This window comes from Arachis hypogaea, chromosome 18 (assembly GCF_003086295.3).
Source record: "Arachis hypogaea cultivar Tifrunner chromosome 18, arahy.Tifrunner.gnm2.J5K5, whole genome shotgun sequence".
In the NCBI taxonomy this organism is placed as follows: domain Eukaryota; kingdom Viridiplantae; phylum Streptophyta; class Magnoliopsida; order Fabales; family Fabaceae; genus Arachis; species Arachis hypogaea.
The window spans coordinates 16,393,594-16,421,158 of record NC_092053.1 but is presented as its reverse complement, the minus strand read 5'-3'; the positions used below and the strand labels follow the sequence as shown (position 1 = coordinate 16,421,158).

The 27,565-nt window shown below is 31.3% G+C and overlaps 3 protein-coding genes and 2 long non-coding RNA genes across 22 annotated transcripts; 2 read left to right on the top strand and 3 right to left on the bottom strand.

The window, feature by feature from the left end:
• On the top strand, positions 1-2,406 carry LOC112773100 (uncharacterized). 2 transcript variants are annotated; one of them, XR_011876225.1, is made up of 3 exons: positions 38-249; positions 1,578-1,822; positions 2,298-2,406. It is a non-coding gene; the product is annotated as an uncharacterized lncRNA (long non-coding RNA). The 2 variants fall into 2 exon arrangements; XR_011876224.1 differs by lacking the exon at positions 2,298-2,406 and having other exon boundaries at positions 1-249; positions 1,578-2,090.
• Positions 111-1,580, bottom strand: LOC114925744 (uncharacterized). The gene is made up of 3 exons (XR_003815412.2): positions 1,343-1,580; positions 1,137-1,254; positions 111-247 (listed from the first exon to the last, which is right to left on the bottom strand). It is a non-coding gene; the product is annotated as an uncharacterized lncRNA (long non-coding RNA).
• Positions 2,407-2,913: 507 nt separating the features above from the next.
• Positions 2,914-5,331, bottom strand: LOC112772330 (protein REDUCED CHLOROPLAST COVERAGE 3). 3 transcript variants are annotated; one of them, XM_072225307.1, is made up of 6 exons: positions 4,998-5,331; positions 4,613-4,804; positions 4,064-4,160; positions 3,823-3,956; positions 3,627-3,711; positions 2,914-3,478 (listed from the first exon to the last, which is right to left on the bottom strand). In XM_072225307.1, exons 3-6 carry the CDS (start codon positions 4,088-4,090, stop codon positions 3,056-3,058), a joined length of 669 nt encoding a protein of 222 aa, XP_072081408.1. In that variant the 5' UTR covers positions 4,091-4,160; positions 4,613-4,804; positions 4,998-5,331; the 3' UTR covers positions 2,914-3,055. The 3 variants fall into 3 exon arrangements, 2 of the variants coding, with proteins under 2 accessions (XP_072081408.1, XP_072081409.1); XM_072225308.1 differs by lacking the exons at positions 4,613-4,804; positions 4,998-5,331 and having other exon boundaries at positions 4,064-4,255; XR_003187463.3 differs by lacking the exons at positions 2,914-3,478; positions 3,627-3,711 and having other exon boundaries at positions 3,771-3,956.
• A 500-nt stretch (positions 5,332-5,831) lies between these two features.
• LOC112770960 (probable terpene synthase 2) lies at positions 5,832-17,009 on the bottom strand. 2 transcript variants are annotated; one of them, XM_025815476.3, is made up of 7 exons: positions 16,729-17,009; positions 9,592-9,874; positions 8,986-9,358; positions 8,397-8,615; positions 7,857-7,998; positions 7,507-7,752; positions 5,832-6,238 (listed from the first exon to the last, which is right to left on the bottom strand). In XM_025815476.3, the coding sequence occupies exons 1-7, from the start codon at positions 16,861-16,863 to the stop codon at positions 5,945-5,947; spliced, it is 1,692 nt and encodes a 563-aa protein (XP_025671261.1). In that variant the 5' UTR covers positions 16,864-17,009; the 3' UTR covers positions 5,832-5,944. The 2 variants fall into 2 exon arrangements, with proteins under 2 accessions (XP_025671261.1, XP_072081407.1); XM_072225306.1 differs by lacking the exon at positions 5,832-6,238 and adding an exon at positions 7,068-7,344 and having other exon boundaries at positions 16,729-16,974.
• A 4,775-nt stretch (positions 17,010-21,784) lies between these two features.
• On the top strand, positions 21,785-25,979 carry LOC112770963 (cyclin-D3-1-like). 14 transcript variants are annotated; one of them, XR_011876292.1, is made up of 9 exons: positions 21,787-22,147; positions 22,313-22,366; positions 22,600-22,661; positions 22,983-23,106; positions 23,188-23,374; positions 23,461-23,540; positions 24,185-24,244; positions 25,496-25,594; positions 25,697-25,979. XR_011876292.1 is itself a non-coding variant. In XM_072225384.1 (8 exons), the coding sequence occupies exons 2-5, from the start codon at positions 22,315-22,317 to the stop codon at positions 23,514-23,516; spliced, it is 357 nt and encodes a 118-aa protein (XP_072081485.1). In that variant the 5' UTR covers positions 21,787-22,147; positions 22,313-22,314; the 3' UTR covers positions 23,517-23,540; positions 24,185-24,244; positions 25,434-25,594; positions 25,697-25,979. The 14 variants fall into 14 exon arrangements, 5 of the variants coding, with proteins under 5 accessions (XP_072081485.1, XP_072081486.1, XP_072081483.1 ...); XR_011876287.1 differs by having other exon boundaries at positions 25,434-25,594; XR_011876289.1 differs by lacking the exon at positions 22,313-22,366 and having other exon boundaries at positions 21,785-22,147.
• The last annotated feature ends 1,586 nt before the right edge of the window (positions 25,980-27,565 follow it).

The following is a 27,565-nucleotide window of genomic DNA, read 5'->3' as shown; positions in this document are numbered from 1 at the left end:
TTGTTCTTTCTTTTCCTGGGTTTCTCCCAGAACCTTCGTATCTCTTCTCTGTCTCCCTCTCTTCTCTTCGCACTCTCTCTTCTCTCCAGTAAAGAAGACGAAGAAGCTTCCTCCACGGCGCCCTGTCACCACATCATTCGTTGCGCGCCTCACCCAGCCGAGGAGAACGTTGTCGTGTCAGAGGGCGTCGCCGTCTTCCTCGTTCATCATCACCGTCGTGAGCCTCTCCCTTCCGGTAACATCCTCTCTGTAAGAAAGACTTTGACTTCAAAATTTGTGGCATGTTTGTGTTGGCCCTCTTGTCTCTTTACAAATAATTTTGCATCGTTTGAGCTAAAAAAGATAAATACAATGCATAGTATGAACTAAAGTATGTGATTGCATTATTATTATTCTTGTTTCTGAACAATCTAATTGACAAGGATGTATTTGGATATAAAGGTTGAATCTTAAGACACTGATGCCTAATTGGTGGTTAAAAACATGGAAGATGTTTTGTTTATTCTTTAAATTTGTTAACATCAATCAATTTCAAATAATCAAATATTGTTGACGATTTTATGATGTATGTGTAACAAGTTTCAGGTTCTAGTTCATGTGATTTTCCATGTTTATTTAGTCTTTTAAACACTTTAATTTCTCTCGTTGTTGGATTAAGCAGAAAAGAAAAGAAAAAGCATTCCCAAATTTGATGTGTTCTTGTTGCCTTTGAAGAAGGGGGTGGTGTAACTAGAAATTGAAACCATTACATTATGGATTTGGATACCTATAGACAAACTTCCTATGATGGTCTTGGCTTTGGTTAGATCTCTGATTCATTCTTTTATTTATTTGTTGAGTGTGTAGAGGCTGAAAAAGGAAAAACTTTAAACCCTGTCAATGCCAAACTTAACTACTCAAGGATGGCAGATAAGAAGACCTCAGTTACTATTTTTGACTTTCAATTATTATAGGCCGCAACAAACAGCTTTAGCAAAATTAAATGGCTTTGTTGTCTAAATCCAACACGAAGTTTAGGTATTGTGAGGGATTATACATAAGTTGTGGTGGGTTTGGTTATTTGGATAGTGGTTTTGCCACTTTCTGTATCTATAATCTAATATTACTGCAGCCATATGCAAGACTTGCTAGCTCACCTTTGCAATTGTGTATTCACAGAGCCTCTTAAGTCCTTCTAATAGATATTGATCAGCTGTTTGGAGAAGGTCTTGAGCTATATCTAGAGTGATTTCAGTCGATCCAGTGTATATAAATCTGGACATCGATCAAATAAAAAGAATATTAGTTGCTCAAAAACTACTAGAAAGTTTATATAAAAGATATGGCTCAGAATTTATTAGACCTCATCATCAGCTCAAAAATTTCCCATCTAATATTTAGAATCTCAATATCCTTTGCATCCTTCTCCTAACATGAATAGAACATTTGTATATTAGTGCCAGAAATCTAATAATCTATCTCACTGCTTGAAATTGCAATACAAGTTTTATCAATTATATAAATTCTAAAAAACAAATATTGCAGTACAAGTTATTAGAAGGTTGAAAGAATATAACAGCCAATATTGGTTATTTTAGGAATATTATGGGGTGTGAGTGGTGCACTGGTGAAGGCTAAGTTCAAGAATGGTGGAAGTGGTGCCGAGTTATGGTTCGCTTGCATGGTTTGACCTGTAGGCATGTGAATTCGATGGTTCTTAGCTCGGCTCAACCATCGTGGATTAGGAAGGGCAGGGTTGTTTAAATGGATGCCATTTGGAACTCTTATTGCCAATGTATCAGCTGCTTGTGTAATGGCTGCACTTTCCACCGTAAAGGAAGCAGTAAGTTTCTTTTGTGCTGCTCTGTCTCCCAGTGCTCCAATATTTGCTGCATTTGCTAATCTCTAACCTAATAATAGTAATAGGATTACAATTAAATTAGATACCATTGAGAAATTGTTACAATTGTGTCTAGATACATTAATTTATGAATGTACAAAAAAAGGTTAGTACAACCATCAAAAGTACCGTGTTAAACATACAAGAAATAGCAAATTAGAATCATTTGTACATCAATATATTCCTGATGTAAAGATTTTATTGTTACAAATCCAAATCTTCAACAACCTCTAAAGGTGGATTCATACGAGTCATTCACAAAAAAGTTGTAGTGTGATTGATGTGATATCCGATGGCTGGTACGAAGTCTATAAAGGGTTTGTGATATAAAGTTTAGCTTTAGATAAAGAGAAACCAATTTCACATTGCAAAAATAAAAGAAAAGAAAAACTCATTTTTCTCATTACAAATTTTGTAGGTCAATACCAAAGATTGTGACACTATTGTAATCGCAACAGTCCTTTTCTATCGTTGATTGCTTTCTAAATCAAATGTATGGATTTGTATATGAAGACTTCTTTTTGTTTTCTTTCAACTCTCTCTCTCCTCTCTTTTACAAAATTATCTCATCTCTAAATTTATTTTATTTAATTAGAAAAGGAAAAATAAATGTTTAAAATTGACCGGGGGATAGGTGTATACTATACTTGAGCAGAGGGTCTTTGACATGTAAAGCTATCATTTGTTTATTTTATTCACGACACCTAGAAGATATGAATTATTGAATGGTGATAAACGTTTATGAACAAATATTAAGATGTTAATATGAATGTATTTTACATAATTAATTAATTCAAATGAGAAAGCAATGATGAAAGCACACAGTCAATTATGTTAAAAAAATCACGGATAAATCAAATAAGAATTTTAAAATGTATCGATATCCTTATGTTTCAATAATTTTTAACCATTCATCTTAATTATAAAAAATATATATCATTATATAATTAAGATGCTGGCTTTTCATTGTATTTTCTCTGTTTTTCTTTATGCAGAGTGTAAAGTAAAAAAAAACCTTGTTAATTATGTGGACATAGTTCAATTCCTTTGTTATTTTATTAAATAGAAAAGAAAAATTTGTTCCAGAAGACATGAACGTGTCATATGGTATTAGGCTAGCAGAACTTTTAGACACTCTAATAGGTTTTGTTGGACTTAGTTGACCGGCAGAATCTTCTATGAAAGCCAAGTTTTCAGGCTCTGATTGCCTAGATGGAGATAATACTTTTGAGAGACTCTTGAACTTGATTTCTGTGGACTTTCTCTGATAACATTAGTCCTCAGCTTTGAAAGATGAGATCCTTTGCGACCAAGCTTGTGATTCGCTGTGTTCCTAGATCGCCCTTTTGAATTGGCTTCTTGCCAGCCCTCATCTGATGATGTCTCCTCCTGGTGAATAGATTCACTTGACACTGGTGGACTATACATAGGGACATTATTGCCATTTTCGTTCATAACTTCATAATCCACCATGCCAGATCTTTCTTTTGTTTTGTTTTCTGCCGTACCAGTAGCATATTCCAAGCCATTATAGAAAACACCCACATTGCTTGGTGCATTTTCACGTTGAAGGTTTTGTTCACTTATTGGTAGAAGTATCTAAAAGATTAGAGATATAATCGACAACTTGCATAATGAGGCAACACAATAGAAAATTTTACAAAACAAAGGTAGCAGCAGTTTATAACAATAAAGCAATTAATGTCAAATATATAAGGTAACACCATGTAAAAATTTGGCAGAGAACCTTCCCACGCTGCTGTTTTCTCTGAGCTTGTTCATTTCCATTAGAATCAAGCTCGGGACTTATAAAATCCAGAAGATCTGACACACTGCATTAAAAGAGTCACAGTTTTTTGGTGCCCTGAATACAACAATCAACAGAAATTCTTCATGGCATAGGCATCGAAACCATTTTGAAGAGGAGAGTCATTGTAACCTACTTCAAAGCGAGCTCGTATTGTTGCATACGATAGTAAAAGACAGAAAGGTCCCCATAGCTTTTTATTGTGTCAGGATGATCAAGCCCAAGCTCCCTCTCATTTATATCGACCGCCTTTTGCTGATATATTGTGGCCTAAATAAGCAAAATTCGAACAAGTTCATTGGCAACAATAATGATGGATAGACTCTACTTTCTACACTACATGAGAAGCAAATATAACAGAATCTTCACATGATTACCATAAGTTGCTTGGTAAAGAACCACATCTAAAAGATTATAGGCACTTGCAGTAATTCGATGATAGGTACATCAAACAGCCATCATCTTCACCAATGCCTGCAATTAAATAGACAAGTGTGTATAGAAAATAACAGATCATGCTTATGGCAGATAACAAACAAGATGATAATAGTCAAACCACAAGATGATAACCCAAAATAATGCTTTAAACTGCAAGTTCCAACATTAATTTGAGATGACCTAAAGCATAGCTGGTACAAGAGAGGTAAATTTATTAAGCATAAGATGATGATAGTCAAACCACATTATTAGGTCATGATTAATAAAATTTATACAAGGCATAAATAGGTGGGAAGATAATTCAAGGCAGCAACAATGCCAGGAATATTTTTCTGAACACAAATAAAAAAAAAAGCAAAAAACATATATAGGAATGGCATTAAGCAAAAGAAGAACTCATGGCAAGATGGAGTGTTGGGAACAAACTGTGCCATTCCTCCAAACTCAAACTACACATACAAGTTTTAAACCAAGGATCAGATTGGCACCTTTTCCTACTTTCCATCAACTGCATTTCACAAAGCCGCTGGAGGATTTGGAGGACTCAATATCTATCACAGATCTGTCATCCCAATCCCTTATCCAAACCCTGCTGGTGATTTCACTTTGCTCATTGGTGATTGGTTCAAGACCAACCACAAGGTAATTAACCAACCAGGATTATTACATTTTGCTCCATTCTTGATGAATCATAAAGAAATTGAATGTTAGTCTTCTTGATTGCAGACATTAAGGCAGACTTTGGATTAAAGCAAGAATTGATAAAATTAACAACAACGAATATAAAATCACAGAAATTAAAGTAAATCCCATTAATTACAGAAATCACTACAGTGCTATAATAATTAAAAGAAATCACAGAGGGGGAGTTACCGGAAGGGAGAGGCTGACGACGGTGATGAAGAACGAGAAAGACGGCGATGCTCTCTGGAACGAGGAAGACGGCGACGCTCTCTGACGCGACGACGTTCTCCTCGGCTGGGTGAGGCGCGCGACGAATACTGCGGTGACCTTGGCAGGGCGCCGTGGAGGAAAAGAAGGAAGAGGATGGAGAAGGGAGCTGTCGAAGAAAATCCGGAGCCGAGTGTGAAGGAGAAGAGACAAAGAAGAGACTATGGCAGTGAGTCTGAGATTTGAAGGTTGGGTGACCCAGGAACATTTTGATATTTTTTTAGTACGGTTTTAATATTTTTTTTTTTGTATGAATGATTAACTAGGGTTCATGGAAAATGTCAATAAAATTGAAATAATTTTTTTTAGTATAGATAAATAATTAAATGTGTTTTTGTTTTTTAAATTTTGACACAGTAAAATTAAATCATTTGATTAATTTAAAAGTGTAATTTGTTGTCTAACATAAAAAAAAAAAGGGTATTTAAGTCTTTTAAAAAATTAAATAAAAAATATTTTTTTTATTTTTATTAAATTATAAGGGTCTTTTAGTAAAATTAGTGATATAATATATATTTTCATTTAAAAAAATTAAATGTTGATGTGGAAAATAAATTTCACATGGCTTATTATTATTTGTCCATATGTTAAACGTATCGGTACATATGAATTTATAATCGTACCGTAGCAAACACCTAAAATATTTTATACAGTTATTTAATTATATTTATTTTTTATAATTATTCTTTTACAATTAATATAAAAGATAATTATTTTTACTGATATTATATTACGAAATTTAATATTTGTGCAAAATTATATAACAAGATAAAATTATATATATATGACAACAACTCTTACAATAAACTTGGGATAACTATAGTTGCACAGCAACTCTACCCATAATTCAATATTTTTTAATACAACTGCTAGAAGACAATTGGATCCAAAAGTAGTTCAACAACATATTCTCTTAGCAGTTCTGTGTTTGTGTATTTATCCTCAAAATTTGAGTATGTAAACTCAATTATACGGGCAAAATTAACAATAGAATCAAGCACAGGTCTTGGGATATTATTTGATTTGAGACATTCTTCGTTTATATCCTTCCAATAATCTATGATCTCCTTTAGAATGAGTTTATTGGCCTCTTCTTGAGAAAAATCGTATTGTTTCATACAACATTCAACAGCAGAAGCAACATGTTCTCTTTGCTGCTCAAACTATATAAATAAAACAAATCCAAAAAAGCTAATTAGACAAAAATTTTACTGAAGAGAGTACAAATAACTTTTACACTTCCATAGTTACATGTGTCATCTTCAAAATTTATTTCCTTGTCATTAGTGCCTTAATTTTAATTAATAGCTCTATAAATTATTTTAATTTGAAATTTTTTATCAACTTACTAATCCTAATATTTCCTGAAAATATTTCGCATATATATCTCAAAATAATTTGACTTGATTAATTTATTTGTGATCATTTTTATATTTGAAGTAATCCTAAATGCTTTAATTCATATAAAAACTCTATATTCACACACATAACGATAATAAACAATAATTTAACTAATGCAAGAAAACAAATTAAACAAATAATATTTTTCAATAGTCATTACAATTATTTTGTTATCAAATATTAATGAGAATTATCTATTTGGTCATTAGTTAAAAGGTTAAAATTCATAAACTAATTAAAATCTTAAAGAAATTATAGGAATTATTTAGAATGAAAAAGGATGTAAAATTAATTTCAATTCTCTTCCACATTATTATCACTAAATTAACAAAAAGAAATAGTTGGAATAATCTATGATGCACTGATATTGATACGGACACGGACACAGGACACGACATGACACGATATGGGACACGTCGACATATGAGTTTTAAAATCTTATAAGACACGAGGACACGCATACATATAAATTATAAAGTATTTTTTAAATAAATCATAATAATATTTTGATATTTTATTGATATTAAAATATAAATTAATTTTTTAATTATTTTTAATGTCTTATTTTAATTATATAAAGTATTTAAAATATTTTTGTTTTAATAAATAATAATATATACTATTTCTAAATTTATTTTAAGAATACATGTTAAAAATAAGATTGGACACACTAACACGTGGTGGTATTTAAGTGTGTTCAAGCGTGTATGGAGAAGAATTTTTTTATTTTTATTAGGACAGGATTGGACACAACAGACACGCTTGTCGGACGAGTGTCAGTGAGTATCATATCCGAAATGTGTCCGACACACAGACACAGCAACTCAGCAAAGTGTCCGTACTTCATAGGTTGAAATAAAATCACTACCTAAATATATGAAAACATCCATTAGCTGTTAATTACAATTAATGAACTAACCAAAAAAGTTTGAAGTTCATGCTAGTAATATTAAGAAAAGATAACAAAAATTTCAGACATACCCATTATTAATTAAACATATATTTTTGTCAAAGTAAACAAATTAAATACCTTATGTGAGGCCATATCATCCATGAGTCTGCCAATAAGTGACACAGCTTTTACAATTTTCGTATCACTCATTACCCAATCAAACACTTCTTTTGTTGCAAATCCTGCCAAACCAAGAAAAGCTATGATCTGAAGTGGCAAGGTAGAAGATATAGCTCCATTAACCTTATACTCATCATATGTTGGAATATAGCCTCTATGGCACCATTTTGCTTCAACCAAGTAGGCTTGTGCCAAGTTAAAAAACTGCAAGTACAATTTAGAAACCAATTAATAATTAGTTAACTATTTTAAGGTTATTAATCATGATATATTTAATTTTTAAAAATATTAAGGAACTAGAGGGCTACCTCTTGTTTAATATGTTGTAACACCAAACTTGAATTTTCATCCTTTGAAGTCACTGACTCAATTTCCTTCCATACTTCTAAAATTGTATTAAATACCACTTTCATGCATTCCGGAAGAGATTTAATGGGACTAATGTCCCACCTGAAAAAAAACTTATATAGATAATAATAACATAGAATAAAAGAACGAGTAATACTAAAAAGACAATAATACAAAATTATCTTATTTAACTTAACATTTATAATTTTATATTTGAAACATCTATAATTATATTTTATTATATTTAAAATTTTCTATTTATATCAGTAATAATTAAAGAATATAAAATAAAAAAACGAGTGCATTGAAAGAAGACAAAAAAAAAAGTTATAACTTCTTATGATTCAAAAACTATGACTCCTAAACATTATACAAAAGAACTACATGACATTGGAATAATACATAGGAATTGCTACAATAGATTACAATAAAATTAATTATGTAGTTTTTTTTAGATGTAATAAAATTGGTTATAAGACTTTGTTAGTTAGTCAATCAACCTTTGGATTGCCTGTGTGAAGAGCTCAAGTTCTTGAAGTGTAGCATAGGCATCATAAGTATCATCAAGAAAAGAGATGCATACAGTCAATTTGGTTATCAACATTCTTGCAGTGCTATAGTTTGGATCAGAGGATATGGCTAATGGCCAAAAATATGCTTCAACCACTCTTTCTCTTGCATAAGGAATCTTTGTCGAAAACTCACCATTTTTCCACCACCTGTAATAATATATATTATAATTTAATAAACAAAAATTTTAAGGAATCACTCCCCTTTCTTCAAAATTTTCTGTTGTAAAAAAAAATTATAAGTATATTTAGCAATTTTTTTTTTATTTTTAGTCCATCATCAAGGTATGTATTATCGATGAGCTGGACAAATCGCTCAAATAGCAATCTTTTGTAGTAAAGGAGAGAAGTGATAATTTCATAAGAGTTGTATTGTACACATAACTACTTGCATTGAATTCATTTTTCTCTCTTCTTAGTTCTTTCTGTTTTCGTTTCTAGTTCTTGTTCTGCATTATCAGCAGAACTCAAGGCTATTTCCTAATGTACATGGGTTTGTTCCAAATATAATAGGACTTACTTGGTGATATCGCCAACTTCATTTTGATGCAATTTCTGTAGCATGTTGAAATCTAATTTTGCAAAGGTTAACAGAGATTTGTTATGATAAGGATCTTCTTCGTAAAAAGACATATATGACCTTGTCCCTATCCTTGGAACTGCCTTGTGAAGAGGTTGTTTTAAGCTCTGGTTGATTTGCACAGCAAGAGATTCACTCAACTGATTGGTGATGGACTTTAGTTCAGTGTATGTGAAATCATTTGCTTCCTCTAATATAGCTTCTTCATGAACCCTCAATTGTGCAGCCTCATACAAACTCCATATTCCTTTGACATCTTGAGCAATTATTTCTTTGAATCTTCCTTCACTGTTCTTGAATTTGTTAAATATATCTGTTATTCACACATATTAACTATCATGAATCTATAACATTTGGGTATTTGACGTACATAAATACTTAGTTTAGTTTGATAAATTAACACTAAAAATAATTTGTTTATTATCATATATTATCCAATCAAATTTATACATTTAACTTAGAGTAAGGATACGAGGAGTGAATACCAAAAGTAATTACTAAATTTGCTAATAAATTAAAGTACTATATTATTATAATATTACATACCTGATGAAATTTGATATCCTTTTTGTCTGAGCAAACGAAAGAGTAATGCGTAAAAGTGAATTCCACCCTCTTTTGGGATAACGAAGTTATTGTTGGTAAAGTTAATGTAGATTTGATTGATTGCTTTCTCAATTTCATGTTCAAAATGATAAGATATATCTAAACGTTGAATTGAATCAATGATATTTAATTTTTGTAAAATATCATTATTTGAAGAGAGCTGCACCTTCACTTCCTCTCTCAGCTTTTGAGCTTGTTGCTTCGTATTGTCATCTGCTACGTCCTGTTTTGCTAAAACTATTACAAAAATTTCAAAGTAAAACTAAAACTACAAATTGCATACGTAAGTTAGAATCAAAGATTTATTGTTCGGATGTCTTGGTGAAACATAAATATGCTCTCCTCTGCTTTATAAAGATATATAAACATCGAACTAGTTTTTTTGTTTTTATTATTTTCAAGTAATCACTCATCAAAAAGTGTTTAATTTAAGTAACTAATAACACACTCAAAACTCAGTTTAAAAAATCAAATTGTAAAAACATAAATTAATCGATCATTCCTATGAATATAATAGTAAACTCCTCTAAAAGAGTATGCTCGAGAGACAATAGCACAAAGTTATCGTATTTAACTTAATATTCATAATTTGATATGGAAAAAGTATAAAAAAATAGGAAAAATATAGGTAACCAACAACATTTTTGAACAATGTGTGAATAATATGAATTAATAAGGTTAAAAGAGTAAATTAATCTTAAATTTAATTAGTAGCATTAAATTAGGGTGTAGTGTATTCTTATTTGATTGATAGTTGTTCATGTTGTTCAAATTAGTCATTATTTACCTATCATTCCCCAAAAAAATAAGAGAACAACTAGGGAACCAAAAGCATATCAGCCAAAAATCAGCCAAAATGTATTTGGGTTCCATGAAAAATCGGGTTTTGGTTTGTGCTCCGTGATCTCAGGAGCGGTTTTCAAACATATTATTCAAAAAGTGATTTTAATTAAACGGTTTTGTTTACTTTTTGGCTGGTCACATTTTGGTTCCATATACTTTTCTAAAATGAGCAATGAATTAAAAAAAAGATTAATTTAAAAAATTAGAATTAGCAATTAAATACATTCACACTATGTACCTCTCACACTTTCACATTGCGTTAACACACGCGTTTTCTTTCCCGTCACCTAGACCTTGCTGCCGCCCCAACAAGTCTCAACGCCGCCGCCTACTTCCGTCATGTCGTCACCGCCTCCTCTCGCGCCGCGCGAGATGCACGTTATTCCCATCATCTGTCCGTCACAAAAAAAAAATTTCCCATCATTTGTCCTTCCCGTTGCACCGTTGCTGCTGCTGTGCCGCACCTCATTGACGCCGCCTTTCCTCCTAAGGATTTGGCTCCTCTTCCTTTTCCATCTCTGGCCGCTGCACGTTCGGGTTCGAAGTCCATGGAGCAAATTCGCAACCTCGCCTAGCCGAAGTTGTCGTTGCATGGCAGCTTCGTCGCCGAATCTCCTCCCCTGCCTCCACGCCTCGCCGTCAACTCTCTCCACCTCGCAAATGTGATGATGTTCAATTCACTAGGTATGGATATAGTTATTTTAATTCTTAATTGAATGGTTATTTTGTACAATTCGATTTAAATATATACAATTAACAAATGTTGGATGATCATTTCACTAAGTAGCCAGATGATTATTTTAATAACTACGTGAATGGTTGTTTGATGACGATCCCACGACAGTGAGGAGGAGACCTGCGATGACTTCTATTTTCGGTGAGGGAGAGAGTGGCGCCGGCGAATGGGGTGGTTGGTGAAGCGGCGATGGCATGATGAACCCAGGAGGTGATAATGATGTCCAATGAGAAGGAGATTGACGTCGGTGAAGAAGAATGGTTGATGAAGGGGTGACGGCAGAGGATTTGGAGAAGAAGATGTTAATTTGGTAAATTAATTTAGTAAATTACAGTATATATAGGAGATGGTTAAAATTTTAGAATAACTGAATGAGATTTTTTGTTTAAGTATTTTGAGTGGTGTTGTTTTTTTTTTTTATCTTCATTAGGCTAAATTTCCATCTCATTATTTATCATTTCTATTGTCTATCTAGCCGAGCCAATTTATATATATAACATCTATAATTATATATTTACTCTATCTAAAATCACTTGTTTATTTCAACAATAATTAAAAAGTACAAAATAAAAAAAACAAATGCATTAAATTAAAGATAAATTATGACTCTTTATAGCTCCCAAAATAAAAAAAAACAAATGCATTAAATAAGTCGTATTTTATTTTTGGGAAATATTTTTTTTTTAATAAAAAAAATCTTTGTTAAATATGGCTTATTCCGGTGTACCCGTATATTTTTGGAGACGATAATAATGGTTATTGTTGTTAAATACAGCTTGTTTTTCTTAATTTACAATTAAAAAAAATCCTTGAAAAAGTCATACTTATTGTTTGTGTATTTTTTTGTACTCCTATATACTGTTTGTAAATCTATATACTCTCTTAGAAACGATGATATGGATTAAAAAACGTGCGTGTTTAAAACTTTAAGGGGAGTTCGGGGAGAGTAAGGCAAAAAATCGAAATTAAAGTCCAAAAATCATGTTTAGGGAAATAATAAAATTTTTTATTTTATTTTAGAAAAAAATCTTTAAAAAATCTTTATTAAATATGGCTTATTTTGGTGCACCTGTGTATTTCTAGAGACGATGATAATGGTTGTCATTGTTAAATATGACTTATTTTTTTAATTTATAATTAAAAATTTTTTTGAAGAAGTCATGCTTGTTGTTAGTGTATTTTTGTGTACTCCTATATACTGTTTATAGATTTATATACTATTTGGAGATGATGATAATGGATTAAAATAGATTAAAAACGTGGGATTCAAAAAATTTGAAGAGAGTTCGCCAGAGTAAAGCAAACTCTATAATTTTTATAGAGTTTGCCGAGGCGCAGCGAACTTACTCTAAAAAAAATTATTTTTAGAGAATTAAAATTTGAAAATGGTGTTTGAGAAAATATATTTTTTTTTTATTTATGAAAAGAATCAGTGAATTGTCACATTATTGACGGAACAAATCGCCCCTAAATACTGGGTCGAAAATTTGCACAAGGTCGTGCTATATCAGATGATAAATATTGATCATCATTTGTAGCAGTAGCAAGAGACATAATTGTCACTCACTAGTTTTGTGATTTGGAAACGGATCCAAAACACTAATTAATTTTCAATGCAAACGATAGTCCACAGTATGTTGTCATACAATTTGTTGTTTTGATGCTATGAAGCACGGACATTTTGATGAGTTGTTGTGTCTATATATCGGACACATTTAGAACACGATATTTATCGACATTCGTTCGACATATGTGTCTGTTGTGTCTAACCGTGTTTTAATAAAAAATAAAAAAAAAATTTTGTGGACACACCTAAATACCATCACGTGTTCGGTCTTTTTCTTAACATATATTCTTAAAATAAATTTAGATATAGTATATATTATTATTTATTAAAACAAAAATATTTTAAATACGTGATATAATTAAAATAAGATATTAAAAATAATAAAAAATTTTAATTTATATTTTAATATTAATAAAATATCAAAATATTATTATGATTTATCTAAAAATTACTTTATATTTTATATGTATGCGTGTCCCCATGTCATGTAAGATTTTAAAATTCGTGTGTCGGTGTGTCACGTGTCGTGTGTGTTAGGATTCGGTTGAATTAGTCCCACATTGCTTAGGATAGCAAATGGAGTGGGTGGCCTAGGTTATAAATATGAGGCTAAGTTCTCCATATTTTTTGCACCAGTCGGAAACACTTAAAGCTTGTATCTGACTTTTCTTTTCCTCTATACTCTTTGATTAGAAAGTGTTGTGAGGTGTAGTTAAATATTTGCTTTGAGAGTGTGGGTGTACTAGGGTACCGGTGTTATAGAGAAAGAAGTCTATGTGTTGTAACAATTTTCACATAGTGATATTCTCTGGTTGTCATTTGACAACGGCCGTGGTTTTTTTCTCCAGTAATTGGGGTTTTTCACGTTAAATTCTTGTGTTGTGATTGTGTCTATTTTATTTTTCTGTGAAAGGTATTTTCTCAAGGGAGAATGGTGTATTATTCCCAACATGTGATATCAGAGCCAGGTTCGGTGAGATTTATTCTTAGTATGCTCTGTGGTTGCAGCCTAGTCTGACCTTCCACATCAGAAAAGAATTTTGTCCTGTGGCTTGAGGTTGATCTTTGGTTGCTGTTGTTGTTGCTGGAAGGCAGTGTGACACTGTGAAAGTGCAGTTTAGAAAGGTTCTGGCTAAGGAAAGACTTGGTATTTAAGTGTGTCCATTGTGACCCACCTCTCTTTCCTGGGGACCCTTCCTAGTGCACGGTCTACAGTTGAGTTATACTATTCCAGTATACGGTTGCAACAATGTCAAGATATTCAAGTGTTGTGAAGCTTGAAATAGAGAAATTTAATGGAAGAATCAATTTTGGCTTGTGGCAAATACAAGTCAAGGATGTGTTGATACAATCAGGTTTGCACAAGGCGTTGAAGGAGAAGATCTCTGGTATGAAGGATGAAGAATGGGAAGAACTAGATTTGAGAGCTGCAAGTGCTATTCGCCTGTGTTTGGCTAAGAATGTTCTTGCAAATGTGCAAGGAATGAAAACAGCCAAGGAACTTTGGGATAAACTCGAAGGGTTGTATCAGGCAAAGGGCATCTCAAATCGGTTGTTATTGAATGAGCAGTTCCATAATCTACGCATGGATCACAATGTGAAAATCTCCAACCATCTTAGTGCTATCAATGGTATTGTCTCTGAATTAGAGGCAATTGGAGTGAAAATTGATGATGAAGATAAGGCACTGAGGCTCATATTGTCTCTTCCTTCTTCTTATGAGTATATCAAACCTATTTTAATGTATGGGAAGGAAACTCTGAATTTTGAAGAAGTTGCCAGTAAGCTCATTGCTGAAGAAAGAAGAATGAAAAATGAGGGTAGCACTTCATCAGATTTGGCGCTTGTAGCTAGAAGTGACAATTATGGAAAAGAAAATCGTGGAAAGAGTGTAACATGCTGGAAATGTGGAAAGTCTGGACATGTAAAGAGAAATTGTCCAGGTAATGCGGTTTCAGAAAAAGGCTCTCAATCTGATACTTGCAATATTGCTCTCTCTATGAGAGAAGATGATGTTCTCTAGAAGATAAGAAGTATCCTCATGGTATTGCCGCACTGCCATGGATAAGGATAAGTTGTGGCAATCGGGTCCACAATTGCACACGGGCATTGGTTGGCGTTGAGATGCAAGGTGTGTGGCGGAGTTATGTCGATAGTTGAAGAACTTTCAGGAAAAGCCAATTTGGAAGTTGCACCATGAATTTTCAGCAAGGTTTCGATCTGTACCAAGGCGAAATGCTTGGAGTGGTCTAATTCCAAGTGAGTATACTTTCATGGTGGAGTATGATAGTTCTTTGAACTATGATTGTCGGTATAGACAATGGCAGCAAAGAATTATCGGTATTGACTATGGAAGCTGAAGATGTGTGACTATTTCAATCAAGGTGGAGATTGTTAGGATTTGGTTGAATTAGTCCCACATTGCTTAGGATAGCAAATGGAGTGGGTGGCTTAGGCTATAAATATGAGGCTAAGTTCTCCATATTTTTTGCACCAGTCGGAAACACTTAAAGCTTGTATCTGACTTTTCTTTTCCTCTATACTCTTTGATTAGAAAGTGTTGTGAGGTGTAGTTAAATATTAGCTTTGAGAGTGTGGGTGTACTGGGGTGCCGGTGTTAGAGAGAAAGAAGTCTATGTGTTGTAACAATTTTCACATAGTGATATTCTCTAGTTGTCATTTGACAACGGCCGTGATTTTTTTCTCCAGTAATTGGGGTTTTTCACGTTAAATTCTTGTATTGTGATTGTGTCTATTTTATTTCTCTGTGAAAAGTATTTTCTCAATGAGAAATTGTGTATTATTCCCAACAGTGTGGTGTCCCGTGTCCGTGTCAATATCAATGCATCATAGTTTAGATGTTAAGAGTATATAACTTAACTTTTAAATAAATTTGTTTAGATAAAATCTTCTATTTTGAAAGTAAAATATAAGAAGATACAGAAAAAATTTTTATATCAATAATAAAATATAAGAAAAATGAAAAACATGTTAAGAGAAAAAAAAAAAGATAAAATCTGAAGAAAAAAAGAGGTAAAAGAAGAAGAAAATATGTTGAGAGAAATTTTAGTATTATAGTTGAAATATTTTGGTATTATTTTTGTTTTGATAATTTTTAATTAGTTAAAAATTTTTTGTATCACTGTTAAAAAATTTTGGTGTCAAAATTTAGAAATTTCTCATGTAATGTTTGAAAAGTCTCAATGCTATTTTCCTGGATAAATTTTACACAATTCAAAATTTTTTTCTTCCTCTTCTTCATCATCGTCGTTATCTTCTCTTTCTTCTTCGTCTTCTCTTTTTTTTTGTTTTATTTTCTCATAATTTTTCTTATTTTCACCCTTTTAAAAAGAATAAAAATTAAAAAAAATTAGACAAAGAAAAAAAATAAAAAAAAACTGCAATAATAGTAAAAACATGAAAAAGAAGAATAAAAAAACGCAACAACAATAGCAGTAATAGAAGAACAACGATAAAAAAGAAACATGCCAAAAAGAAAGGGTGTAATTTATGCACACCAATGACTTTTATCAAGTTTGGTCAACTTAATTAAATTTGGTAATTGTTGTTGGACTATCTCACACATACCTACTGAAAATCTTTTTTTTTCCCCTTAGAAATACCATATAGAATTATAGATAACTTTAATAACAAAAAAAAAAGTTATATAACTAGGGATCTCATGTAACTATTATTCTTGTTAAACTTAAAACTACTTATAATTATTCACTTTACAGTTTACACACTGCTACTATTACTACACTCACCGGAGCAATATTTTGAGTCTCTTGCATAGAAGTATTAGATCAGATACTAATCCATATTTTGAATATGCGTAAAAATTCAAAAAGAGATACCACGATAATATAGATATAACAATACTCATAGTTTATCATATATGTATATGCATATACAAAATTAAATAACATACCAAAAATTTGGAATCAACATATTTCAGAAAAGTGTCATGCCAAATGCTAGGAGCAAAATTTACAGAGGGTCTCTTTAAGTTAGAAGGGGCATGTTGAGTCGAAGGCATTACTAGAACCGAAGCTAAAAAAGACATGTATGGTACTAGTTAATCAACGATATTAAGGAGTTAAGAACCAATAACTGTATATAGAATATGGTTCACTCATGCAAAGGGAGATGAGTTAATGTCCCTAGCTGGATGCCCATTTTCAAATGTGAAAAATGTGAGGCCAAGTGGACAACTATGTACCAAACAAGATTCTTTTTTATTTTGTCTTGTTAAGTGAGTGAATTCTAGGTTCTAGCCAATCTTCAATTATTAGAGAATTGAATATTTTTTTTAGTTGTTTAATTTTAATTAGAGAAATTTAATTATGTTATCTTGATTAATGTTAACTATTTTTTTAAGGTCATTCTAGTATAATTATGTTATGATGACTACTATAATTATAGTATTTTAGAAAGTATGACTAAAATTAAGGTAACATTTTTTTATTGTTAAATAATATTTTTTAAAAAGTATTACTAAAAAATGTTACTAAAATATAAAAAAATGTGACTTTAATTTTAATAAAACTTGTATAATTACCATAATCATCATAGTATAATCATATTAGGATTTACCATTTTTGTAACTTTATAAATTAGTTAATTAAATCAAACCACTAAACTATGATAATTTTTTTTTTGTAAATTAAAAAAATATTCAAATAAATCCCAATTTGTAATTTTGAAAATTTTTTTTCAAACCACTCAATTCATCAATCAATTCCAACCACAAAAATTAATGAGAAAAGAAAATCAAAAACTAAAACGGAACAAGTTATTTAATTAGAAAACTACAAGTAGTATATATAATAAAGTTATTTAATTAATTAAAGTGATTATCAATTAAAATAATAATTAATAAACTAATAATAAGTGTAATTAATGAAAGGTGTTTGCTACGGTACGATGATAAATTCATACGTACCGATACGTTTAAAATATGGACAAATAATAATAAGACATGTGGAATTTATTTTCCACGTCAGCATTTAATTTTTTTTAAATATATAGTATATCACCACTTTTACTAAAATACCCTTTTAATTAAATAAAAATAAAAAATATTTATTTATTTAATTTTACAAAAAGACTTAAACATCCTTTCTTTATTTGATTAGATAAAAATATCCTTTTAAATTAATCAAATTTAAGAATTCAATTAACCCTAATTTTATAATTTCAAATAATTGAAACAACAAAATAAAAACATATTAAAAAAAACAAAAAATCAAAATTGTTCTTCATCTGGTTAAACATATTAAAAAAAGAAAGAGAAGTTCTACAGAGAGGACAACTTGAATGAAACCGAAACCACTACCACTCGTCCACGCACCGAACATGGAAGCCATGGGAGCAATTTGGAAGATGTTTTAACCACTCCCCTTCTTCGAACTCTCCAAGACAGATGGCACAGTCTGTGTTAATCTCCTTGTGTTCTCCTCCTTCATTTACCTTGAACTGGTGTATTGGAAGAGAGCCAATAGCAGAATATCATAATTAAATACTAATTAGTATTGTGTTTGTGACTGGCACAAGGATGTTTCTGTTGTTAACAATAAACAAAACTTAGCATCCAAAGACTAATTATTTTTGGTAAACAGAACACAAAAAAGGAACCTTTTTTAAACTAAAACCAAAATCTATTGCCAATAATCAAATGCAAGATATGACATTTACATTGATTGCTGTTAACTTCATTTACATAGTGAAAAAATTAGGACTCTGGGAATGAAACTCTCAAAAATAGAAATTAATTAAGCTCATTGATGCCTTTGCCTTTTCCTTGAAGGAATTTGGAACCTAACACTAGGACTTGATGAACTCAATTGCCGTACATTGTTCCATGATGACGATGATGATCCAGCAGTGCCATCAAAGTTGAGCATAAAAGCCGAACATGCCGATAGAGGATTCGAAGAACACAATAAGGATTGTGATGATGGAAGGAGCTTTGGCTGCAGCAATGAAGAATTCTCAGTGCTATATCAAGAGCAAAAGGGGAAGAGGAGAGAAGAAGATGAAGAACACTGAAATTTTCAGAGGCGTGAACAAGAGGGTTTCTGAACCCAGACAAAGAACAATTTCGGTTTTTTTTTTTAATATGTTTAACTCAGATAAAGAACAATTTTGATTTTTTGTTTTTTTAATATGTTTTTGTTTTGTTGTTTCAATTATTAGAAACTATAAAATTAGGGTTAATTGAATTCTAAAATTTGATTAATTTAAAAGAATATTTTTGTCTAATCAAATAAAGTAAGGATGTTTAAGTTTTTTTTGTAAAATTAAATAAATAAATATTTTTTATTTTTACTTAATTAAAAGGGTATTTTAGTAAAAGTGGTGATATACTATATATTTAAAAAATAAAAAATTAAATGCTGACGTGGAAAATAAATTCCACATGTCTTATTGTTATTTGTCCATATTTTAAACATATCGGTACGTATGAATTTATCATCGTACCGTAATAAATACCTTAATGAAAATGACTTTAAAGCACTCCCGAAGAGATTCAATGCAACGAATATTCCATTTGAAAAATAAAAATAAAATAGGTCTAAAAATTAAGAAAAAGCAAAATAACGATGGGAATGATGGGAATGAAAAGTGAATAAGATTATTATGTAATAAAGGTATTCAACGAATATTCCATTTGAAAAATAAAATTAAAAATATAAAAGGTCTAAAAATTAAGAAAAAGCAAAATAATGATGGGAATGAAAAGTGATTAAGATTATTATATATGTAATAAAGGTATTAATTTTTTTTATTGAGTGATGAACCACTATTTTATGACTTAATTTGTATTGAGTGGATTTTATTAATTATTCTCACACTTATTCATGTAAATTGCATGTTTTTAAGATTCCTTCCTAATTTTGTACTATGATTGAAAACATGCTTTCTAAGCCTAAAAATTACTAATTTTTTATTCTCTTTTGTTACCATTCGATGTCGTGATGCGTTTGTTGAGTGATTACAGGATTAATAGAGCAGGAATAGCATAGAGGATGAAGAGGAAGCATGTTAAAGTGGAAGAATACAAGAAATTGAAGGTTTGAGAAGTTGGAAGCGACGCATACGCATGGCTGAAGCGTACGCGTGATCAAGCCATCTTCCAAGCGATGCGTATGCGTGTCTGATGCGTACGCGTGACCAGGAGCGTCGTCCACTGATGCGTACGCATGACTGAAGCGTACACATGACCTTGTGCAAAGTCCAGGCGACGAGTACGCGTGGCTGACGCGTACACGTGACGAGCGTCACGTGCTGCAATTAAGGGAATTCGCTGAGGGCGATTTCTGGGCTGATTTTGGCCCAGTTTTAAGCCCAAAAATGAAGACAATACGTTGGGAATAGAGCTGGGACAAACACACTTTCACTTTAGCTTTAGTTTTTAGAATTAGTTTTGAATTCTAGTGAGAGAAACTCCTACTTCTCTCTAGGGTTTTGATTTTCTTAGTTACTTTTCAATTGAATCTTGAGAGAAATTGCTGTTAGCTTCATTTTCTAATCATTTTTTTTATAGTCTTCTTCTTTACTTCCCTTAGTACTCTTGTCAATTTGATTATTTTGAATTCATGTTTAGATCTTGTTACCTTTAAATTTTGTTAATGCATTGAGTTATTTTCATATCTATTGTTATTACTTGTTTTATTATTGTTGATTATTATCGGTGGTAATTTAAATTGAGTTAATTTCTCATTTTTATCATGTCTTTTATGTTTGCTCACCAAGTGTTTGAGGAAATGTTATCCATGATCATGGAGTAGATTTCTTCGCTTAGTTTGGGGTTGAGTAATTGGAGCCACTTGAATTGTTATACTCAAGTGTTGATTGGTAATTAAAGATTGCTAATATTAGTTTGAACCTCACCAACTCTAGTTCTTCTCTACGAAGTAACTAGGACTTGTGAGTTAAAGTTAGTTGGGTTCACTTGACTTTTCTTCGGTGGTTAGAGGATAACTAAATGAGCCTTTACTATCACACTTGGAAAAGACAATGAAGATAGAAGTTCTGATTCTCACCTCTAACCAAGACTTTTTATATTGATTGATTATCAACTCTTACTAGTTATTTATTGCTCTAATTTCTAGTTATTTATTTTTTCTTGTTCTCAACTTCGAAAAATCTCCAAAAAAATTCTAACCAATAAATTACATCTTGTGTCAATTCTTAGAGAAAACGATACAAAATTTTACTCCCGATTATTAAATTTATTTGTGACACATTTTAACTTTAATTAAAGATAAATGGTTGATTTAGACTATACTTACAACATAATTTTCTTAATCAATTCTATACTTCACATCATTGAGATAGCATAATATAAACATAGGTGAATTCTTGTTCTAAAATCAAACCTTTGGATTGCTTTGTGAGGAGTTCAAGTTCTTCAACTGTGCCATAAACATCAAAAGTATCATCCACAAGAAAGATATATAAAAACCAATTTGGTTATCATTTGTCTCGCAGTGTTATATTTATGCTCAGAGTTCATAGCAAAAGGTCAAAAGAATACTTCAACCACCGTCTCTCTTGCATAAGGAACCTTTGCTGCAAAATCTGATTCTCTCCAACGCCTGTAATACATTTAATTAAAGGTTATGTCATGATGATTAATTATAGTTCTTTTTATTATAATATTTTGATAATCAATCGATGCTCTAATTTTGAATAGCTTCCATAACTGAATAAACAAATCATATATATTCTAAAGAGAATGACGAAAATAACATAATTTATTTTCTATCTTCCGCATGATCTAAAACAATCAACTAAGGTAGCACTTTTACAATTTATTTTGAAAAAATAAAAGAAATTAATACAACATGCACTACAAAAAAAATAGTTTAAAATGGCATTTATATTATGATGGTTCTAAAAAACTGCCATAATATTCAGATATTATGGCATTTTATGTTGCTGCCATAATTAATTTGCATAAAATGACAATTTTGAAGGATTTGGGCGGGTTTAACCGCCATTATCTGTGCTCATTGTTTAAAATAATCCAAACTCTCATTCAACCTAAAATTACACACCGAAACAAAAATGACGCAGCCACTGTGTTAGAGGAAGGACGAAAATGACGTTGTCACTGCGATATGCTCCAGTGACGATTTGCTCCGACGACGATTTGCTCCAGCGCTGATTTTCTCAGCGGCGTTCTCCTCCGACTAGAATCTCCTCTCCATCGAGATTCTGTTTTGTGAATCGAAACTCTCTCCCTATCTCCGTTAGTGACGATCTCTCCAGCGATGATCTCCTATGGTGATGTTCTCCCCGGCGGCGCGTTCTCCTCCTCCGTCAAGATTTTCTCCAGATCTGTGAGCTTCTTCTCCTTTTTCGAGCTTATGCTCTGCTAGCTTCTCCTCATGCATTAACGTGCCTTCTCCTCCTCGATCTATTTCTCAATTTGCGTTCTAACTTCTCGCTTCTAGATCTGTAACTAAATTCACATCCTCTTGTTCTAATTACTTCAATGATTGCAGGAATGATGCATAGGACAGATCAATGGCTGCGTGAATTTGATTCACAAATATTTAGTAATAATGCACTGATTGCACTCTATGTGTTTGTTATTTTGCTTCTTAGAAATTACTTCTATTAGTATTGTATTTGGCTGTATCTCCCGGTTTAAGGCTTGGAGTTTGTTCTTTGTTGCAATTGAGTTTCAAAGATTTTGTGATTTAACTTGAATTCTGCTTGTTTAAATCTGGATAAGTTATTGGTTGCTTGAATTAATGAATTCTTTCTATGTTTCGATTATTGATTGCAGTTGGTGCTTCTTGGAAGAAGGATCAAACATTGTTAACACTGCTGGTCGCCAAGGTTGCCTGGGTAAATACTTAACTTTCTATTTGCCAGTGTATGTCTAGTTAAGTTTTAATTCTCATGTTAAACAAGTATTCATTAATATTGCTACTTCATATGATGAGGAACACATAGATTCTTTGTATTGCTCAGAACCACATTATTCTGATGATGAGGAACATGATCATGTGTTTTTAGAATAAGACATGTTGTGTGATGATTCAGAGTTAAAAACTCTTGTATCAAAAGAGCAAGAACAAGAGAAGAATGGAAGAAGCAGCAGCCATGGTTAAAAACTTTCTCATTCTCTGCTCTCACAGCTTCTCTTGCTATTAACTACCTTCACAGATTCCTTTTCACCTTCACCGTGAAGAAGAAGCAGCCATGGTTAACTCATCTTGTTGCAGTTGCTTGCATCTCTCTTGCTGCTAAAATGGAAGAGACACAAGTTCCACTTCCTCTTGATTTACAAGTATGATTAATTCTATATATAAAGTAATAATAATAATACATTTTATTAATAATGAAATTTGATTTATGAAAATATATGTAGGTGGAGGACAAAAAACATGTGTTTAAGGCAAAAACAATAAAGAAAATGGAGATTTTGGTACTTTCAACTCTTGAGTGGAAGATGAATCCACCAACACCTCTCTCTTTCATTGATCATATCACAAGAAGACTTAAATGTTTTCAGTTCCTCAACACATGTCAATCTCTTCTTCTTTCTCTCTTACCAGGTAATAACTAATCTCTTTCTTTCCAATACGCTAGTCTTTAACTAATCCTTCAATTGTATGTTGTTTCTCTTTCCTCTTAACCACAGGACCTCACAATATTCAGGGTATTGGGGCTGGTTTTGTGCCCAGGAATTTGAACTAAGATATACTTGATGAAGTTATAGAGGTCTGTTGTTTTGCTTTCCCATCTTCTTTCTCCTCTCTTCCTTTTTTTTATAAAAAAAATAATAAACATAAAAATTTTTTGGAGTTATAATTCAATATGTCCTGTTTAGTATTCTCCATAATTCGGTTAAATAAAATTAATTAATTAATTCTTTTATCAAGACATGGCAGTTGCATGACTTTGTAATGAGTCATTATGCTTCATTCTTTAGTACAGGGTTCTTTCTTTAGTACAGGTTCCTTTCTGCATCCATATCTAATTACCATATCCTTGTTGGGTTGATCATTTGCTATCAAATTGGGTGGATGCTATATTCTGTTTAGAACTAGATCAGTAAATTTGGGAACATGCTAGGGTATTGATGGAATGATTGAACAATGTTTCTAAAAATCCTATAATCATGTTTTAAAAGTTTGAAACACAAGAAGTTTGAAGGCTCTTCTCTCTCTTCTCCAAATCTTGTTGAATATGTAACTGACTGATGAATCCCCTGCTCTCCATATTTATATTCAACTAAGCATCATATCATATCTATCCTGTCATTTTTTAATTTAGATGATGTGTTAGCAACTTTCGACTTTGATGGGGAATGAAAATGTCATTTCTGTTCTATAATTGATTCCTATCCCATGTGAATATGGCAGATATCGAGTGATGAAGCTGTTGAAACTGCAAAGCAATTAGCACTCTAAGAAGGCTTACTGGTTAGTATCACGTGTCATCTTCTAACTGTTTCTGTCATTTTAGTTGCAAAGTAATAATATATGCCATTTCCATCTTACCCTAATTGGGGGTGGGAAATAAAGTGTTCCCCCTTTTTTACTTGATCCCTTTTGGTTGTTGGAGAGCCACTAAAATTGAATTGAAAGATGAAATGATGGAACTAACCAACAATAAAAAGCAATAATAATAATCCCCTTCAATTCATTCAAACATTTATCCTTTAATAATTTGTTTCTATATGCACGTGTATGTGGCTTCATGGAATGACAGAATGAGTAATACTAAGAAATTAATTTTTTTTTCAGTTAATATGACTATCCCAGCATGAACAATATTAGATGCATGAGTGTGTTTTTTTCTTTAACTTGGCTACCCCAGGATGAACATTGGCCTCTTGATAAAGCATCCATATATTGTAAATTCTATCTCATCAGAGGCTCATGTACACTAAAACCGATATGATAAGCTTTGAGTTCTCAGTTTTAATAATAGCTACATAAATATTTTCTTTCCTCTTCACGAGGAAGTCCAATAAAATTAAGATACAAATATTAAATGAGATAAAAAAAATTATTTCAATATTTTCTTTTAAAATTTCCAAATAAAATACCCTTGGCGCTATATATAGTTCAGTCTTGATGCTAGTTTGAGTACCAGAATAAGAGATCCTTTGTATAATGAGACATTGATGGCCTCATTTCACGTGATGGATGAAAGGAAAATATTACTAGGAAACTAGAAAGTTCAAAGTATTCCAAACTATTGATAGTGGCTATATATAGATGATTTTTTATTTTAATTTTCTTTCTGTTCATTATAATCATTTTTTTTTATTTCTAAGTTCAGTAACTTATATATACATTATTTTTTTCTCTCAAGTGATTAGTTAGCTGTTTTAACCTTTATTTCTTCTTGAAAGTATAGTTTGCTTCTCCAGTGCTGTTTGTTTGATTGTAATTCTAATGCGCTTGTTTGGGTAATCTCTATGTGATGTGCGATTCTGTCTTTCAATTGTTGTACTCTATTAAGATTGAGGGAATTGAATTATTCTTTATGATTCATGATATGGTTGTGGTTGGTTTTGCTGGAGCCTGCTCTTAGTTTCTCACGTTCTGTACATGATAATGCTCTTTTTTCTGATGTTAAAATGATGAATTAATCCTACTGCAGGCATTGAATTTAAATATCAAATGCTTTTATGGCTTTAGCATCATTCACTTCAAATTTTGAAGGTGCTCTGGGGAAGATTATTGTGGAATTTGATGATTTGAAAGAACTAGTTTACTGTGATATTCCCAGAAAACAGAGGATTTATTGTGCAAATAGTTAGTGTATGTGAATTTTCTTTTTTGATTCAATAATTTCAGATTAATAGTTTCAGATTCAGTTTTCTATCTTTTTTTATTGTGCTCATAATTATATTTTTGTTGTAGGGATTAGATCAAGAGAGTGAGATTCCATCACCAAGAGAGTTAGAAAGTAGGTCTTCTGGCGAGCAACAAAGAAGCATGATCTTGCATGATAAAGATTTTATGTATTAAGGATTATATATACGTTAAGACAAACTATTGAAAAATATTATCTTTGATACTTTGTTTTTGGATTATGATTTTTTATTTTCGGAGACCATGTATGAGTTAAAAATTTTGTTATGATGTTTGATTTAAGGTTATGCCTTTTGGTTATTATGAGATTTTAAAATTTGAGTTCTAAAAATGTCACTTTAAATAGGTAGTTTCAATCTCATTTTAAAAAGTATAAAATTGCAATTAGGTAAAAACGACGGCTAAAAATACCATTTTAAACAAAAATGGTGCCATTATATCCTGGTAAAAACGGCAGTTAAAAAATGCCATTTTAAACGAAAAGGATGCTATTAAACCCTGGTAAAAACGGCGTTTAGAAATGCCATTTTAAACGAAAATGATGCCATTAAATACAGGTAAAAACGGCGGTTATAAACGCCATTTTAAATGAGAATGATGCCATTAAACCCAGTAAAAATGGCGGTTAGAAACGCCATTTTAAACGAGGAAGATGCCATTAAATCCAGGTAAAAACGGCGGTTACAAACCGCCATTTTAAACAACAACAAAACTGCCGTTTTATTTGGTTAAAATGGCGGTTAAAACCGCCATTTTAACCGCAAAAAAACTGCCGTATTATTCACTGGTTATTACGGCGGTTTTCTGAAAACCGCCGTAATAACCAGAATGGCGCCCAGAATTCCGGCGTTTCTTGGGAGCGCCATTTTCGGTAATAATGGCGGTTATAACCGCCGTAATTACCTTAAAAAACCGCCATTTTAACCCTTTTTTTTTTGTAGTGATGCCTCTGCTCTTAATAAATTTGAATTTGGGTTTCATATTATATTATGATTTTAATTGTCATTTATATTAATAATAACTAGGAATGCTTGGCTAATCAATTTGAATTAGTCAAATAGTAAGTTAAAATGTTTTAAATAAGTGTTTGGAATTTAAATTTATCCTTAAATGTATGAATATTATAGAAAATCAAAAATCAAAGAACTAGGCGAACTTGGTTAGAAGTTGTGTTATATGACTTAACACTGTAACCGATTAGTTAGTGTATTATGCTGATGTGTACAGTGATTGTTACAAAACTAATTTGTGAATTTGGTTTAATTTGGTAAAATTTTTTAAAAATATGTTTGTACTTTTTAAAAGAATAAGCATTTCGTTCATTGTTTCATAAATTAAAAAGTTCATATGTTTATACTAACAATTTTTAAGAATTAGAGGTGCTTTTGAAAGTATTTAAAGGTAAATTTTTTAAAATTGACTTATACTTATCAAAATTAAATATCTAATATAATCTCATCTATTAATTAATATTCAAATTTAAGTCTTACATTAATTAATGTCTATTATAATATTTTTAAATTTTAAAAGTTAGTTTACCAAATGTGCTTATTATTACTTATACTTATTAAAAATTATTTTTAATTTAATTTACTAATTATAGATGTTACAATTTTTAAAAAATTATCTTTTAAAAACTAATTTTTATAAGTCAACTTTTAAAAGTAAATATTTTACCAAACTAAACCTTAATTAACTTGTGTAAGATAGAAAATTAGTTTGCAATAGGATAATTAGTAACTATTTATAGCAAGGGTGCTCACTTTTGTAAAGTCAATTTCGCATTCTCATTTTCCTAGATGAATGGTGATTGAATTGTGAGTAAGAAACACACTCTTTCTTCTCTAAGTTTCGTGAAGTTTTTCTTTCACTTCCAAAACTCACAACTTTAATGTAGTGTGATGAGTGTGGATGAAA